Source organism: Brienomyrus brachyistius, chromosome 9 (genome assembly GCF_023856365.1).
Source record: "Brienomyrus brachyistius isolate T26 chromosome 9, BBRACH_0.4, whole genome shotgun sequence".
NCBI lineage: Eukaryota > Metazoa > Chordata > Actinopteri > Osteoglossiformes > Mormyridae > Brienomyrus > Brienomyrus brachyistius.
The window spans coordinates 3,473,987-3,491,035 of record NC_064541.1 but is presented as its reverse complement, the minus strand read 5'-3'; the positions used below and the strand labels follow the sequence as shown (position 1 = coordinate 3,491,035).

The 17,049-nt window shown below is 41.3% G+C and overlaps 4 protein-coding genes across 5 annotated transcripts; all 4 read left to right on the top strand.

Moving 5' to 3' along the window:
* The first annotated feature begins 110 nt into the window (after window positions 1–110).
* On the top strand, window positions 111–1,873 carry LOC125748354 (apolipoprotein C-I-like). The gene is made up of 4 exons (XM_049024386.1): window positions 111–268; window positions 1,044–1,115; window positions 1,262–1,397; window positions 1,576–1,873. Exons 1-4 carry the CDS (start codon window positions 136–138, stop codon window positions 1,640–1,642), a joined length of 408 nt encoding a protein of 135 aa, XP_048880343.1. The 5' UTR covers window positions 111–135; the 3' UTR covers window positions 1,643–1,873.
* Window positions 1,874–4,191: 2,318 nt separating this feature from the next.
* Window positions 4,192–6,877, top strand: apoc4 (apolipoprotein C-IV). The gene is made up of 4 exons (XM_049024390.1): window positions 4,192–4,285; window positions 4,592–4,638; window positions 5,395–5,482; window positions 6,275–6,877. Exons 2-4 carry the CDS (start codon window positions 4,593–4,595, stop codon window positions 6,447–6,449), a joined length of 309 nt encoding a protein of 102 aa, XP_048880347.1. The 5' UTR covers window positions 4,192–4,285; window position 4,592; the 3' UTR covers window positions 6,450–6,877.
* A 2,483-nt stretch (window positions 6,878–9,360) lies between these two features.
* On the top strand, window positions 9,361–11,007 carry apoa2 (apolipoprotein A-II). Its single transcript, XM_049024385.1, has 4 exons — window positions 9,361–9,517; window positions 9,743–9,785; window positions 9,886–10,108; window positions 10,518–11,007. The coding sequence occupies exons 2-4, from the start codon at window positions 9,743–9,745 to the stop codon at window positions 10,675–10,677; spliced, it is 426 nt and encodes a 141-aa protein (XP_048880342.1). The 5' UTR covers window positions 9,361–9,517; the 3' UTR covers window positions 10,678–11,007.
* A 1,468-nt stretch (window positions 11,008–12,475) lies between these two features.
* On the top strand, window positions 12,476–15,353 carry apoc2 (apolipoprotein C-II). 2 transcript variants are annotated; one of them, XM_049024392.1, is made up of 4 exons: window positions 12,476–12,621; window positions 13,531–13,594; window positions 14,066–14,216; window positions 14,717–15,353. In XM_049024392.1, exons 2-4 carry the CDS (start codon window positions 13,546–13,548, stop codon window positions 14,802–14,804), a joined length of 288 nt encoding a protein of 95 aa, XP_048880349.1. In that variant the 5' UTR covers window positions 12,476–12,621; window positions 13,531–13,545; the 3' UTR covers window positions 14,805–15,353. The 2 variants fall into 2 exon arrangements, with proteins under 2 accessions (XP_048880349.1, XP_048880348.1); XM_049024391.1 differs by having other exon boundaries at window positions 12,501–12,688.
* The last annotated feature ends 1,696 nt before the right edge of the window (window positions 15,354–17,049 follow it).

Here is a 17,049-nt window from a genome sequence, read left to right as displayed (position 1 = left end):
GGAAAAACATTGGTATGATAACATCAGTCACTAGTTTAGATTTCATCAAATGTAGATAAAACATATAAACAAAGAGCGATACTTAGAGCTCTCGCATAGCGGACCATGAGATGCCCGCGACCGTAAGGATGAGCAATGAAGAGGTCACTGGAGTTCAGAGGCGGTAGTTATCAGTTGCGTCAGAGAGCTGGTGAGGACTATATAGAGTGGCGCCAGCAAACAGCAGTTAGACAAAGACAAGTTTTACTTCTGAAAACTGAGAAAACAGGTGAGTGTCTACTTCTGCGTAGATTGAATTGGTTGTTAATATTTTGGAATTTATTTAATTTTATTTTGAATTATTGTTTTTTTTTTAATTTTATGCAGCGCATCATGATGTAGAGTTAATTTTGCGTTTAGTAACTGCAATTACATTTTAGGATCGAGTTACAAAGCGATTTCTTTTCATTGCATCCGATAACTGTTTTCAGTGGAATTTTCATATATAGGCTGTATTCGGGCGACATCTACGTGTCGCGTTACACTCGCGGCAGATACGCATATCTGACATATTTCACATTAAAACGCAATCCCTGCATGCCCGCAGAATAAACCGTACAGTGAAATCTGTGGCATACCTACAGTAATACTTCAAAGAATTAGGACTCATGTTGCAAATAATTAGCAATAAAATAAAATATTTTTACCAAAAAGTTTACGGCGAGATGAAATTTAAAACTATTACAATTAAAATATTTAGAGAAGAGAACCTCATTCCAAAAGTGCATGGGCACAATGATAGTGCGTGCATAAAGTGTCAAAGGAATCTCAGGAAGTTTACGGTGTAATTTATCATTCGAGTCACCTAGAAACAGCTATTCACGTCATTAGATGCTGACACATGGGAAAGCGGGGCATTCGTATGAACAGTAACCACAATGAAAAAAGGACAAAATAACCATAAAAGTGAACAATGGAGAATGAGTAAACAGTTCGAAACCTAAAAAATGCCAGCTGCATACAGTGTATTAATTATGCCTGTATTGCATCTTATTGCCTTGCAGATCCGTACTGTGAAGAAATGAGGCTGCCAATCGCCATCGCTGTGCTCGTTTTGGCTGTGATTGCCAACTCAGGTGAGCTATATCCACCTGCCACCCTGTCAAGCTGAGCGTCAGTCATTTCTGCCTGGCATCCCCCTGGTCACTGGCTACCGAAAGGGGGGGGGGTGATGCAATGTGAGGCTTTTGCTGAGCTTATATTCCCCCTTGTCCACATGCAGAAGCAGAGGAGCCCACACTGGAGGAGCAGTTCACTACTTTTCAGAACCAGATGAAAGAATTCGCTGATAATGTTGCAGAAAAGACTAAGTCCACCCTGGACCAGATCCATCAGAGTGAATTCGCTGCCAAGACCAGGTAAAGGGATGTTCTGTGGCAGCTAAGCTTTAACACAACCTTCTACAGAGATTTTCCCTAAGAACCCTTCGACACGTATTCCATACAGGAATGTTGTAACTCCTGACCACAGATAACGACATGAAGGCAGGCTCCACGCTGTGTTTGATTCTTACAGTGACCATTTCTGCCATCACAGGAGCTGGTTCTCTGAGCAGTTGGACAAGATGAAGCAGAAGATAGACGAGACCTTCCAGCAGAAATAGGCTGTTTATTTGACGATGCATCTGTTCCCTACCTGTTCTCCCTGTTTTCTATGCTGCCCCATTTCCCCTGCTGCTGTGGTGACTTGGCTAGGTGTGCCCTGACCGAAAGCCCTGCTCAAATTTATTCTGTTTCAGTCCTTTTGTTGTTTAAAATTACTCATCACCTGCCAGACTAAAACAATGCTGAAATGTTAATACATGCAAAAAAATAAAAACTGAAACAAAAAGCTATCGACCTGTGAAACATTGTTTCATGAAAATGATCCTGCTTTTACTAAAACCTATAAGGACTAAAAACATTTATTAGTGGAGATTATTCATTATTCAATGTGCAAGAACATATGCATGAATAGAGGGGAATCTCACAGAACAAAGACAGTCATCATAGCCTTTTGTGCAATTTGAGAAATTCTTGAAAAAGGCATACAGACGCTCCTCTACATACAAACGTTCAACTTATGAACTTTCAGACATACGAACGAAGAGGACTGTAAGTCCAAATTATGTTCCTTGGGCTGAGTTTCCTGTCCACAACATCAGATTTTTTTTCTGCGCTCCAATTCCGGCTAGTATGACTTCTGCCCACTAATCCTGCCGCGCAGCAGTATACCGTGTGGGCTCCCAGCATTCTAGTTCATAGTACTTGTGTATACCCTTAAGATGATGTTGAATAATGACTTACGAACATTTCAAGCTGCGAACAGCCATTCGGAACGTATCTCGTTTGTGAGTAGAGGAGCGTCTGTATATATTTACATTTACATTTAAAGGATTTGGCAGACGCCCTTAGCCAGAGCGACTTACATAAGTGCTTTGAGACTCTGCAATGAATTTCCGATGCTAGCTCAATAAAGACCCAAGCTATGAATACTATCTCTGAGAACTCCGTTGAGTAGTGCAGAATTTTTATTTATTTATTTTTTAAAAAACACACACCAGAAAAAGAGTCGAGTAAGAATACAGAAGTTCTACGTCAGGTATTTCTGAAAAAGAAAAGTTTTGAGTCGTCGCTTGAAGACATTCAAGGATTCAGATGTTCGGACATCTAGGGGGAGTTCATTCCACCAATTAGGTGCCAGGACAGAGAAGAGCCGAGATGTGTGTCTTCCTTGTGCCTTGAGGGGAGGTGGGACCAGTCGAGCAGTGCTGGAGGATCGGAGAGATCGTGGTGCAGAGCGGGGTGTGATGAGGTCCTTTAGGTAGGATGGTGCCAGAGAATTTTTGGCTTTGTATGCGAGCATCAGTGTTTTGAATCTGATGCATGCAACTACAGGAAGCCAGTGGAGGGAGCGCAGCAAAGGAGTGGTGTGGGAGAACTTGGGAAGGTTGAAAACAAGACGAGCAGCTGCATTCTGAATCAGTTGGAGGGGACGGATGGCGCTCAGTGGTAAACCCGCTAGAAGCGAGTTGCAGTAGTCAAGGCGTGAGATGACGAGGGACTGGACGAGTATCTAGGTAGCCTGAGTGGAAAGAAATGGACGTATCCTCCTGATGTTAAAGAGGAGATTTTTGTATTTATGTAAGGGTCTTATCTCTGCAAAAGATCTGGATGGTCAAACTGATGCCCACACTTAATAAAACAACGGTATAAAACATGTATTTCAAATACAAACATACATTGTATCCGACATAAAATACGAACATGCAGTGGTCTCCAGACAGAAAAGAATTCTCTAATTTCACAAATGTGGAGTAGAATACTGTGTTAAATTATAGTTTCAGAAATACTCCATTCTTTAAGACTGCCGTATACAACTCACAGAAGTATTTCTGTTTGGAAAATAACTCTCTGTTCAAAGCACGCAAGTTAACATTTGCCAGGTTCTTCCAGCATAGTCAGACATCACCCTGTCAGTATACTTCTTTGTTCATTAATCACTAGTGTCCACCCATGCGGCCTGTGGCACAGGCCTGTCTCATTAACCCTTCATAGATACATCCATTATGAATAATGTTTTTATGCAAAGGCCCAGTCAACAACTGAATTTCACCTGAAGGCAGAACACACCATATTCAATTTCATCAAAAGGCAGGTTAAAGTCACTATTTATTTTCTGTTAATGAATACTAAGATTGCATAAGTTCATGCTGACTTAGAAGAAGTTTCACCAGTAAAATGTTTTTGAGTATGGCGAAGGTTTTCAACACGCACATTTCTGAGAATTTCAATGCATTATTGGATTTATTTAACCTAAGACTGTAATGCAAACAGTGCAGTTTTCTCACACACAGTGCAAATTAGAGATTTATCTGACACCCAGAACACAATGGTATAGATCACTGAAAATATTTTTAATGATTCCACAATTAATATACCAACAAATGTATATTAAAAAGGTTACTTCCCAATATCTATGCAGGTTTTCTTTTTCTCAAAATACTTAAAGAGAGATTTTGTGTTAAATTACATAAAATGTAATATAGGTGCTTGCAAAAATGTAGCTAAAAATTTATAAAATATTGTGATTGATGGTCACTAGTAGTGCGCATATATGTGAAACTAGCAGCTGAGGTGCTGCGGTGTTTTAAGGTACCCTTACGTCACACGTTGTTACTTTGCCTTGATGCCTTGTTGAGGCGACTTACAGTCAGTCTACCCACTGAACAGCACATAGACAACTTCTCTCAGAAGCCAAAAAACAGGTAAAACCTAATAATTCTGGCATTAATTTAAAAATCCTATCAACCATAGAACTTTGTAGTCCAACTGAAAATGTCATAGGTTGAAAGATGTTTTTACAGCAATTTATATCAGACTTTTTGTGTACTTCTCCATTCATTGACACTTTGGTGTCCATACTGTAATATAGCAAATACTACATTTTTGTAGTTATCTACCCAATTTGAGTAGCTCAGATGTCTGCCTGTAATTCCTGTGTCTGTTGTCCTCTGCTAACACACCAGTTCCACACTGTGCAGTAGAACCTCCATATTGTTCCCGGTTCCTAGCATGTTACGGAGTCTCATCACGCTCACCATGCTGCTGCTACTGGCAGGTAAGGTGCAGGTTCTTACATGCATGGCTTGGTTTTGCAGCTGTTTGTCTCACCCAATTTTATAGAAAAATTTCACCCTTTTCTACAGGGCTATATAAAGAAAAGGGCTATATAAAGAATGCACTTATTATGCTGAATATTAGTGTTGAGCACCAGTGTTTATGGGCACTGAGGTGAGATGACATGAGCAATGGATCTTCCGGGGCCCTGTTCACTCTCTACTTTAATTTGCACCCCTCCCTTTGCCTTAATATTTAGCAAAAGCTTTTGCACATTCTTCAATACTAATAGTTCTGTCTTAAATTCTTTTTTTCCCCCTATGGTGTTTTAACTTTGTTTGACCTTATATCTTAAACATTTAAGCATCTTTATCACTGAGATTTGTCCTCAGGTGGCACAGTGGTTAGCACTGCTGCCTCACACCTCTGGGAGTTTGAATGTTCTCCTCATGTCGTTGTGGGGTTTAATCTAGGTTCTTAGGTTTCCTCCCTCAGTCCATAAACATGCCGAGGTGAAATGGAGTTACTGAATGGTGCGTTTGTGTCCTGTAATGGTGTGTGTGTTGTGTCCGTAGCCCCCAGGTTAAGCTCCAGACCCCCCAGGACCATGACAATGGATGGATTTGTCCTCTGACTGCTTTCAGCATGCTTCTGCATCTTTGCACTTATTACAGTTTTGGTTTTTACCTTGCCACCTTGTTCAGGGACCTGTCTCTCGTCACATATGTGCTTCTCTCTCTTCCCTTGTCATCTGCAGCACAGCTGTCACTGTCAGACACAGAGAATGGTGATAACTCAGAGGCAGACATGTCAGAGACACTGCAGCTGCTGGCAAATACATACCGGTAGGTGTCACAGCCTCTGTTCCAGCCCTGACTTCCCAACCTTGGAAGAAGGCCACTGACATCCTGTCCATCAGTATCACAAGTCAGCGCCTACGCAACAGGGGACAAATTCCAAAAGTTCATTGTCGCATTGGGACTTCAAACAATCAGCAGCCCTGCATGGGGAAAAAATTATTAATATGAATTATTTGTATTTGCGTGCTAATAGCATTTGTAATAGTTATGGAGGCTGTACCCATTCATACTGCTCAAAGTCATGGTAGAATTTGAGGGAACTATCCCCTCAAGTGAGCTTGGCACTGCAGGTACAGTCATTTAGAAACCATAGCCTGCACACTCCCGCAGCTCAGGGAACATGGTGGGAGAGGGAACAATGAAGGATACAAGCTATATTTTGCTTTGTTCATAAGCTATGCTATAATCTATCCATCTTCAATTCCCTTTTCCTGGTGATGATGATGCTTAAAATGAAAATGGAATGATGCTTTATTTGCCATTTGTACAAGTAAAAAATACGGCAGGAGGTGCAAAGTGGTAGGGCGCCCTGGAAGCCGCCTTACCTTGGCTTGCATTGCATTAATCATTAGGCAGCTTAAGAACCATTCTACACAGCTTAGCACATGACAACTGCCTTCAGTCCTTCCCAGCAGACCATGTGGTGTTATTATATCTAATGATCTTCATTGTGCATTTTTATCTTTCAAAGCCATTATGAAGAGTCATTGAGTTCTGTGGATTAACTGGCTGCTTCCCACCCTTGATTGTTTTGGTTGCATTGTTTTTGTGCCCCAGGACAGCCATGACGAGAGCAATGGATGTTGGACAAACCCTGCTAGACTTCAGCACGATGTATTACCAAGACCATGTCAAGCCCACGACAGACAAATACATTGAGCTGGCTTCTGACACCACAAACTCCATGTGGGAGCGCATATCCAACAAATGGAAGGAATATTATGACAACTAGTTGCCAGTAGCAGAAATACGCAACACGTCTTGCTCCCCCCATATCTGGCAAGTCATTCAGGCAAGTGTCATTTAGACTTTAGTCTCACCATATTCCTTAGTATGTTCACAGCCGATGACAAAGACAAGGTAAAGAATGTTGAAAATTGGGTCAGAAATGCAATATATACACATTACTTTATTCCTACAGGTTTTAAAGAGTATGATGTAACTATGCAGTATTACTCAACGTCACGCATCAGAGTTCTTTCTGAGCCTGACTGCATTGCACGCCCATCAAACCTGCAACACCTTGTTTTGAGTCAGCTGTTCCTGGAATCAGGAACATATGAACATATAAGAAAATCAGGTTCCTCTTAATCTAAAATTACTGGTTCTGTGCTGGCTGAACTACTGCTCTGTCTTAATTAAACCAGTTGTTGCGTTCTACGAGTTGTTTTTTTCCTTCATGCAGTCTGAAACCACATGACAAAGCAGCGATCACCTGAATCTTTATTGCTTCTGTTTCCTTTTACAGCATCAGTGTATAAACATACAAAAATGTACAAAACAAATTTGTATTTTCCTGAAGAAGGACCTAAGCTTTGTGATAGATATGAGAAATGTATCATAAACATATGTTAAAGCTTAAAGATTTGCTTACAGACGATAAGCAGTACTTTGTCCAAATGAAATTGTCAAAGCTAAAAAGCAACACCAGTTAATGCCACTGGAAAGCTATTTCCAAGCGTGCGGCAAATATCTCTATTGACTTGATGGTACCTGTTAATATTTATGAGTGGCATCAGCCAACAGAAGAAGCACAATGGGGATGGGGAGGTACTTTATTTAGCAGCCTCATGGCCCTCTAGCCAAACAGCTTGCAGCTCACACTCAAACGTTACTCCAACCCACTGACTCATTCACACATGAATTTAGAAGAACTGTGAAGAGCAGCAAAAGGTTCAAATAACAGGACAACATATGCTCACTAGGAGCAGACCTGTAAGACAGCACTTACAGCTTATGAAGGATCTCTAGGGCCAGCTGTAAATAAAGACAAAGCAGACAGTTGTGTAGGGCCCACTGTTACAAATAGGAATTACTGAAAAGCATCCCTTTATAAAAATAAATATTTCCCTGTACCTCTTTAACAGCAACAAGTCTTTTACATTTACACTGGGGAGCAATGTTCTTCATACCTGAATCCTGCTTCCATTTTGGGTGTGTGGAGATCGCATGTCCCCATGCTGGATGCGCAGAGATTGCAGGTCCCCATGCTAGGTGTGCAGAGAACACAGGTCCCCAGGTTCCCATGCTGGGTATGCAGTGGTCGCAGATCCCCATGCTTGGATTGTGAAATTCGCATGTCCCCATGCTGGGTGTGTGGAGTTCGCATGTCCCCAAGCTGAGTGTCTGATGATTGCATGTAAAGAAGATGGTCTACATCTGAGGCAGCTGAGGAGGTTTAAGGTTTCTCCTGCTGTCCTAAAGGCCTTCTATTCAGCTACTGTAGAGAGAATATTGAATATGAGCATTACACCATGGTTCGGGAACTGCTCTGTCCAGGACCGGAAAGCCCTGCAGAGGGTGGTTAGAGCAGCTGAGTGCTGCACCAGATCTGCCTTGCCCTCCTTACAAGGCATTTACACCAGCTGCTGTAGGACCAGAGCAACAAAAATCTTCAAGGAACCTCCCACCCCAATAACTCTCTGTTTTGCCTGCTGAACTCATTCAAACAGCTCCGCTGCCTTATGACCAGAACATAAAAGTCAAAGAGGATCTTTTCATAAGGCTCCTAAACCAGGACAGGTCTCAATAGCCCTAGACTCTACAGTAACTCTTTGGTCACTGAAACACTGACATCACTCTGTGCACACTGTGTATGAGTGCCCATAATCCTATGAGCGCTGTTTTCATTCAGTTCAAATTGTCCAAATTTTCGGTATATTTCTCAGGTCTCTTGCACATTGCACTTATATTGCACAGCTCAATCACTTTTACCTTTTCACTTACAGATATATATAGATTATGTACAGCTGAACATATTTCATATATATTTTTTATTTTATATTGTTATTTTGTATATTTAATTATTCTCTTATCATGCACAGCTGGTTGGAGTGACCCGGGTCATGTGTGCAACTGTGCATTTACCAAATATACATATATAATCTTGAATATCGAATCTACACATAATCTACATATGATGTACTCCCACATAACATCCTTTAAATTACTGGAGTGTCATTACTAAGTGACACAGCAGTTTTCTGAGTTCAGCTCACGAGGAGGTGGAAACATAAGAATACAAACAGGTAATAGGTAAACAGCAGAGCGGAGGCTGCTGATCTGACAGAGGCGGAGAGCTTGATCTGTTCAGAGCAAAGGGCAGAGCAGGGAAGGCAGCTTGGCTCTGTGAATGTGGAAATCTGCAGATGACCTTTGGGTTGTTCCACTGTGCTCTTGAACTGGACAAAGAGTATTGATTCTGGCACATGCTCACCAAACAAAAGCAGACAGAAATGTCACCCATAAATGTTGCACCCATCTCTATAATATAATAATTCACAAGAGAAAACTGGACATAGTGGTGAGCCTTTAACATACAAATCTCACTAATATGAATCATTGTGTTAAGTGAAGCCTATATTACATGAGCAAATGGGGTCAAAATTTAAGGTTCCGCTTATGCATTGGTGCGGAAACCAGGTACGTGTTCCTTTGCACCACTGATGAAATATTTCCTATCCCCCTTTTCCTCCAAATCTGAACTTCATGCATCACAAAGGAGTTACATACACGTACATGAGTATCTAGCATTTGTGAATGTCAGGGGGTTAACAGGTCTGTCTGACATGGAGTGGACTTTGGGTGTTTGTGTGGGTGTAACTTCCAGACTGCAGCTATTTCTAAGGCCAGGACAGTGGGTCCCTGTGATCTTCGCGGTTCATTAGGTGACGTTTGTTTACACACCTCCCTTATATCACGGTGCAGATTTTGCCGGGCCACTCTGCCACAAACCTGGGCACTGACTGGAACCACATCCATCAACCTGGTCATCCGTTGCAAACCTCAATCATCTCAAAGGTATTTGGGGCAATTTGAAACAGGCACTATTATCCACATTTATAACAAAAAAATATTTTTTACCTTATTTCTGGGCCCTCATTATTTTCACAGGTTGGCTTCACTTCAGCCATGAATAATTCACACAAAGATTTCACGCTTTATCTCCGCTAAGTGATTTGACGCTTCAGTTCTGCATGCTAATGGATATGGCTGCAGGTAACACTCTCTTTCTCTTTCACACAGATGTCAGGGAGATTTGCCATTGCGCTCCTGCTCACGCTCCAAGGTAAGAGTGGCTCGGTGCATCTCCTGCCACACCCTCCATGCCGAGTCCTCCCAGGAGCTTGGACCCCTTAGCGATCTGCATGCCTCTCTCTTTTCCCCAGTGTCCCTTTGCCTGTCTGAACTCCCGGAGCCCGACAAGGAGCTCGTGGACAAGTATGACGAGCTGAAGGGGGCTGTTATCAAGAGAATACAACAAGTGTACAACAAGGCTCACTCCGCCATCTCTCCCCATCTGGAGGAAAGTCAATATGCCAAGACGGCAAAGGGCTACGTGGAAGAAGTACAGGAGAGGCCCGGAGTCAAGAACGGAGTTAAAATTGTGACGTGAGTATCTCCTTATTTTGCTCCCTAGCTGACATGCATTTCCGAGGACTGTAAACATAAAGGATAATAAATAAGTGACAGTGCTAATTTTTCCAATGAATCTGCAAAACATTGCAGAACTCCCAGTCTCTGTAATTCTTAGGCTAATAAATTTACATTTCAATGCGGCAAATTACTTGTTAGCAATATATAGTTCAATGCAGGTTAGTTATCTAGCAATAAAAATAAATGTTGTTGTGTATGACTCCTACTCTATTTTTTCTTATGCATGGATTTACTTACATATGCATTGTTTTTGGAGCATGCAGCTGCAGTGCTGTTCCCTGACTGCTTCAGGTTTCTGTTTGGAACTGGGCATATGGGTGTAAGAGAGGCATTATGAGGTGCCCTGATGATGTCGTCCATGTAGGGGTATGGCTCAGGAAGTCGTGCCATTGGTGGACAAAGCTCGCTCTGCTGGGCTCGGGCTCTATGGGAAGTATGTGCGTCCCTACGTTGGACCCTTCCTGGACCAGTGCATCACGAACTTCCGGACTGCTCTGGAGAGCGTGTGGCCAGCCGAGCACTGAGATCCCGGCAGCAAACGGATCTGTCGCCCCTTCTCATCAATAGCTTCAGTTTTACACGACACAACATTCCGATGATAGCAGAATCTGATTTAAAATGCACAAAAGGCTATGCTCTGCATTATTAAATAACTTGCCAACAATCATGCATAAAAAAGGGAAATTGCAGAAATATTAGAAATTATTGCAATTGCCATATTTCTCAAAAGAATGCAACTTACATTGTGCATGTACATAAATGCTTATTTCCTATTCATATATGAAGCGAGAAACAACAAAAGAGGTCACTTGTATTTGTATACTGAGCTCAATAAAATAATTGCAAATTACAAACTGTTTTAATAGCTGTGTTATGTTTTTCCAAATAATCCCATCTTAGGAGGTAGTCAAGTAAAATTATGAGTATCCCTCTACTGAAGACACTTCCAGGATCATCCATTTATCTCCCAAAACTTGTCTGGGACAGAGCCACAAAAATTTCATATAACATCCATCCACCTTCCATAAACATTTATCCTGTACTGGACCACAAAAACCTGATGTAACATCCATCCATCCTCCATAACCACTTATCTTGTACAGTCTCGCACAAACTTGATATGACACGTGAAAGCGAACCCTTTCTCCTGGAATCCTAAAAATATGTTTCTGATTGTAAAACAGATATAATCTGGAAGATTATGCAGTAAAACTCATATAAAGGATATTGACAATAACGGTATACACTGGTTGATTAATATCTAACATGGAGAGAATTATGCAAAACTGATACTGTATCATTTTTATAATCTTCCTTTATTTTTTCCATCTTTTATGCATTTAATATTCAAATACTTCAGTTTAAAAACATTTTTCAAAACTGAAACATTCACTTCAAGATTCATTTCACTTAAACCATGAATTTATCCTTTATTTGACAATTTATTAAATCATTTATTATTCTGTGATTCAACATAGTCAACAATAAGTAGCTGCTTAACAGACGTCATACATAAACTGAGTTTCTCTGTTTCCTCTTCCTGCCCAACATTTAAGCAGAGACACAGCAGAGATTTCCTATACACCGACTACAAAAAGGTAGTTCACTGGAGTACCTCAGCTGACCGAGTGCAATTTCAAACAGCACTCGATTTTGTGATGCTGCTTAACACTTCAGCCCTGTGTACCAGTCTCCAGGCCCAGGAGTGAGGTGCAGTCATGACCTGTTTTTTTCCCTCTTTTTTTTTTTTTTTTTTGGGGGGGGGGGATGATGTGAATGTTGGAATAAATCCATAAAAGCTAAGAACTGCTAAGTAGACAGACATGTGACTGAGGTTTGCACAGAAGCAAGAGTAAACAGGCCAATAATGGCAAAGTCATGGGGCCAAAGAGGAAGAGATATACAATCCAGAACATTCCACTATCAGATATCAGGTTCACCGGTGTAGTAAAGTGACACCAAATAAAGGTGATTTTCCAAGCAATGCTGCTTGTCTGATGCCAGTGAAAGAGAGACATGCAGAGATCATTTCTTTGTTCAGCCTCAGCTGGAAAGCAAAGTGCCACCGTTCACTATGGGTGCCTTTTCATAGAGCTGCCTGCCGTTCCCCTAAAGCGCACACCCAGCTGTTACTTAACTACGAGCTGATGTTGATTCACAGCAGTCCTAAGTCTAAATCGCCACAGACACGTCACCTAATCAACAGGAGAGTACCTGGACCTGCTTGGAAAAGAGCTGTGGCTATCTCGGCAAAACAGATAAATGAAAAACAGATCTGTTTCCCTGAAAATGTGATCAACAACTGCACCCCCCACACCCCCACTGTTCAGTACTTAAGTTCATTCAGCTGCAATCCACATGCAGACACCACAAAAACAGTCGTAAGCTAGTAGTTTATCAGAAACTGATGCACTTTGACTTAGAATTCAACAGGTCAACGGCTGGGGACTCATATATATATATATAGGGTAAGCTACTGATCGCTCTCGGCTGCTATCATTTCCATTACGTTTCCGGCGAAGGAAAAAGGGAACAGTAAGTAGACCTGTTATTCTTCCACTTAGACAACGATATAATGGAGGTTAATGGCACTAAATATGTCCCAAGGAGATTTACAGCCCCTCTTATTTTCAGCTACTGTCAATTTAATATCAATGTAATACCATATCAGGCATGATACACTCTGCCAATCAGTCACTGTCTACCTGACAATGTAAAATGGACATGGTACACTCTGCCGATCAGTCAAAGTCTGCCTGACTATGTAATATCGACATGGTACACTCTGCTGATCAGTCACTGTCTGCCTGACAATGTAATGTCGACATGGTACACTCTGCCGATCAGTCACAGTCTGCCTGACAATGTAATATTGACATGGTACACTCTGCCGATCAGTCAGTCTGCCTGACAATGTAATATCGACATGGTACACTCTGCCGATCAGTCACAGTCTGCCTGACAATGTAATATTGACATGGTACACTCTGCCAATCAGTCACTGTATACCTGACAATTTTCTTTATGTTGTGGTACTAATAATGGCAATAAAAGGTTGAATTAGCTATATATTTTTAAAAATGAATTTATCACCTCAAATTTATATTCCTTTCTAATAATTAAATGTTATGAATACTAGCTGAGTATAAAACAACCGTTGGCGTCTTTTAATATTAATACTGGACAGGCATGTAGCTATAAAGACGAAAATGTTCTGCAAAAAGGACTGAGTATGTATGTGAAAATCAGGTTCTGGGACTAAAGTTGACATAGGCAGGTGGTGGAAGTGCAGTAAGGTCTGCCACCTAGTGGGCAGGCAAAGAAAGTGTCACGTCTTTACCCATGATGCTGTAAGCCACCTGTCGCTGTCTTCCCAGGTGAGAGTCTTCATCATGAACAAGCTACTAGCTATTGCTGTGCTTGTTGCTGTGATCTCCTACGGTAACTACAATATCTGCACTGGCCTTTGTTTTTAAAATGATTTTAAAGGACCTAATAATAAAAAGCAGCACAATTTTTTGTTAGCTAATTACTTAGCAGCAATTTGTACCACAGACGCATCATACACCTAAGATTCCCAGTATTTTATCATGAGAGAGAATGCATCGTACTTAAGGAGGGTATTGCCATTAAACATAGTAAGCATTCTGCACAAAGTTTGGGATGGGCTTCATCCGCATGACGCTTTTGAAACAAGCCAGTTTCTGGTTGGTGTTTGTATTTAAGATTACAAGTTAGGAAGAAAGCAAGCATGATAGGCAGAGAGAGAGAGAGAGAGAAGGGATCTTCAAGAAAGGCAACAAAAAACTGAAATAAATTCCACTGAAATGTTGAGAGGTAGCACAGCGTCATATCATTCCAGAAGCTGCTCTGATTATTCTGCCTTCACTGGCTGACATCCATTGATTTCAGATGCTGAGTGCTTACGTATCATAAGAGAAGTTACGGAGGAGACTGAGGCAACAGTTGCTGACACACTCTGGTCCTACTGGGACAACACGTTCCAGACTGCTAATGGCTGGATGGAGCAAGTCAAGGGCTGGAAACTAGATGAAAAGGCCAAGTAAGAGTCAGCCAAGCATATAATCTGTACTATACAGCAGCCTGTCCTGAGCTGGTCCTCGGTGACCCTAAGACATTCCATGTTTTTTACCCTCTCTCCACACACATCCCTGAGAAGCAGGCCAAGAAACACTGTTATACACTGTTAAAACTAAATATACTGTAAGAGACCCACAGACTAGAAAACTAAAGTTTATATACCATAGACCTGGACCAATTCATATTTTGCACTGAGGCCGTTTATGATAGCTAATGGTTAGTTTGTCAGTTAATTGAGTTTTTACACCATGCAAACAGCTAGGGCTATACTCATGGTGAAAGATAGGTGATATATAAAGATTACTAATTACTGAATACATATACATAAAAAGTTACAAATACCAAAAAATGTGAATGAATGGATGAGTAACAGAGCCAAGAAAGATCAATGAGTCACAGACAGAAGTATGTAGCACATTTTTTTAAAAATCGGTAAATACGTGTGTGCTTTGCCCTTCCCAGGGACATGTATGATGACACCACCAAAGCTGTGACCACCTATGGAGCCATCTTGCAGGACCAGGTGTACCACCTCTTCTACACCCATTAACATCTGCTTGCACAGCGTGTACCACAGCCACCCTCCTCCCTTTCAGACACCCAACACATCCATTCCTGGACAGCTACCAGAGGACATTACACATTGGACAAGAACATGTGTCTAAGGTTCATGCCCCTCAGTACCCAAGACACTCATATTAAACATGCTGACCTTTCATAACCTCCAGCCATGACTGAGTGACACAATAACACTGACCCTATATCAGCGTGAGAGTAATAGTAATAGTTGCCACAGTACTAAATACTCCATGTCTCAGTAAAGGGTACTCATGTACAATGCAATCAACATAAATGTAGCAGAAAATTGTGAATTGCTTCTGACATTGTTGTGCAAAACATGCTGTTCATCTGAGATCTATAAAAAGAATTGCTTTGGTTAATTTCTAACAAAGCGCATTTATAGAAATAAATCAGTGTATTTGTATAAAGTATTGTCTTATGCACCATGAAAATTATTTACTGGAAATTTAAGAAAATACTTCTATAATTAATTGACTAAACTATGCAATAAAAGAAGAGACATTTTTGTTTACAATCATTTTTTGTTGAAACCAACAGCTCCTTTGAAAAATCATTTTAAATTATTTATGTATGGACCATTACATAATCCCTGAGATGGACTGTGGTCCATCCAGCTGCCTGTAGCCTCTCACGTACGCTCCCTGGGACAGAGCCTCCCTACAACCCTGTACTGAGAAGGTGTGTCCAGGTTGAACAGATAGATGCATTTACCATATGTAATTTTCCAGTATTTCTCCATATGTAGTGTGCATAGAGAGCCTCCACATCGTTTACAACAAAATGCATTATGTGCAAAACATGTAATGTATAAAACAAATGCTCAGACTTAAAAAAATAACTTCAAAATACAAGTTGAATAACTGTATGCATACACCACAGACTCAATAATTAATACTGTAGATGTACCTTTGTCTTGAATTGCTGCCCTAAATCTTTATGGGAAGTTGACACCAGTGTGAGACATCCATATATAAGAATGCTTCCTCCTCCTTGCGAGCATCAGGGATACTGTCATCTCCGCAGACTGACAGCCACACACTGGTCGCAGCTGCTGTTCTTCAGCCGCAGTACTCTGCTGTGCTTTGACTCACTTCAAACTTCCCTCCCAGATCAAGATCCTGGCAGAAGGCAGCGGTCGTTCTCTGAATCTGCCTGTAATAGGAACTGTCCAGCTTCACTCCTATCTTAACTGTGCAGCTTCACTCCTTCCTTCATGACCAAATGGGGAGAAACCTTTCATTTTATTCTAGAAACCTCAGGGTGTTGTCTTGTTTACCTGCCTGTAACTTCAATACAGGTTTCCTGGTTTAGAAATTCTCCAAGGTACAGTTTTGGTTATTTACAGTTCCTTATAATGGTAACCATGTCCCAGGGGTTATTTAAAGCTGATTCTCAAAATGTTTACATTGTGTACCATATTAGAAAACATTAGTCTCTCGACCCAGGGTATGGGGTGGTGACAGTTGTTAACCATGGAGGTCTTCCCTTGCCCATGTGTCACCATTACAATTGGTGCTTAAGTTTTTTTTTGCGTACCGGTAGAGGGGACCTTGTGCTCCACCAGAGGTACATGGAGCATAGTTTAAGAAACTGTGAAAATCCACAAATTTGTTCTGAAGGTTTTATAGGTTGGCTGAGTCTTAAAGCCAATTCATGCTTCACTTTTACACATGCGCTTTCGGTTGCGGACGAGGGGACACGATTTACATTTCATCATCAGGGATTTGCTACGGACAGCTGTAGTTAGAGTACGTGTAGCCTAGATTTTTATGTCTAGCTGAATCCTTGCATAACCACGCACATTGACCACACATGTGCAAAATAATTGATTTAGGTATTTCCAGCAGGTGGCAGTGTGGACTTTCACAGATCAGCAGTGACCGGTGGACGAGTTGGTTAAGAACGGTTGTTGACATTGCAGTAGTTGGTGAGCAACTGTAATTGTTCATATTTTCCTGACAAGATGCGTTATTATTATGTATACGTTATTTTAAAAAGCAACATGTCACGCTCGGCTCGTACGATCCTCGTGTGTGCCACGCCCCCCTGCTTATCCGCGTGTGCTTCCCCAATCGTACCCAGCTGTACCTTGTTATTTCGCCATGTCTTCTGTGTATTTAGTCCACGTCTTGCCCTGCCTTGTTGTCCGTTAGTGATGTTAGGTATTGTCAGTGATATCCCGTTCCCCCCGTAGTTGTGTTCCCCCTAATATA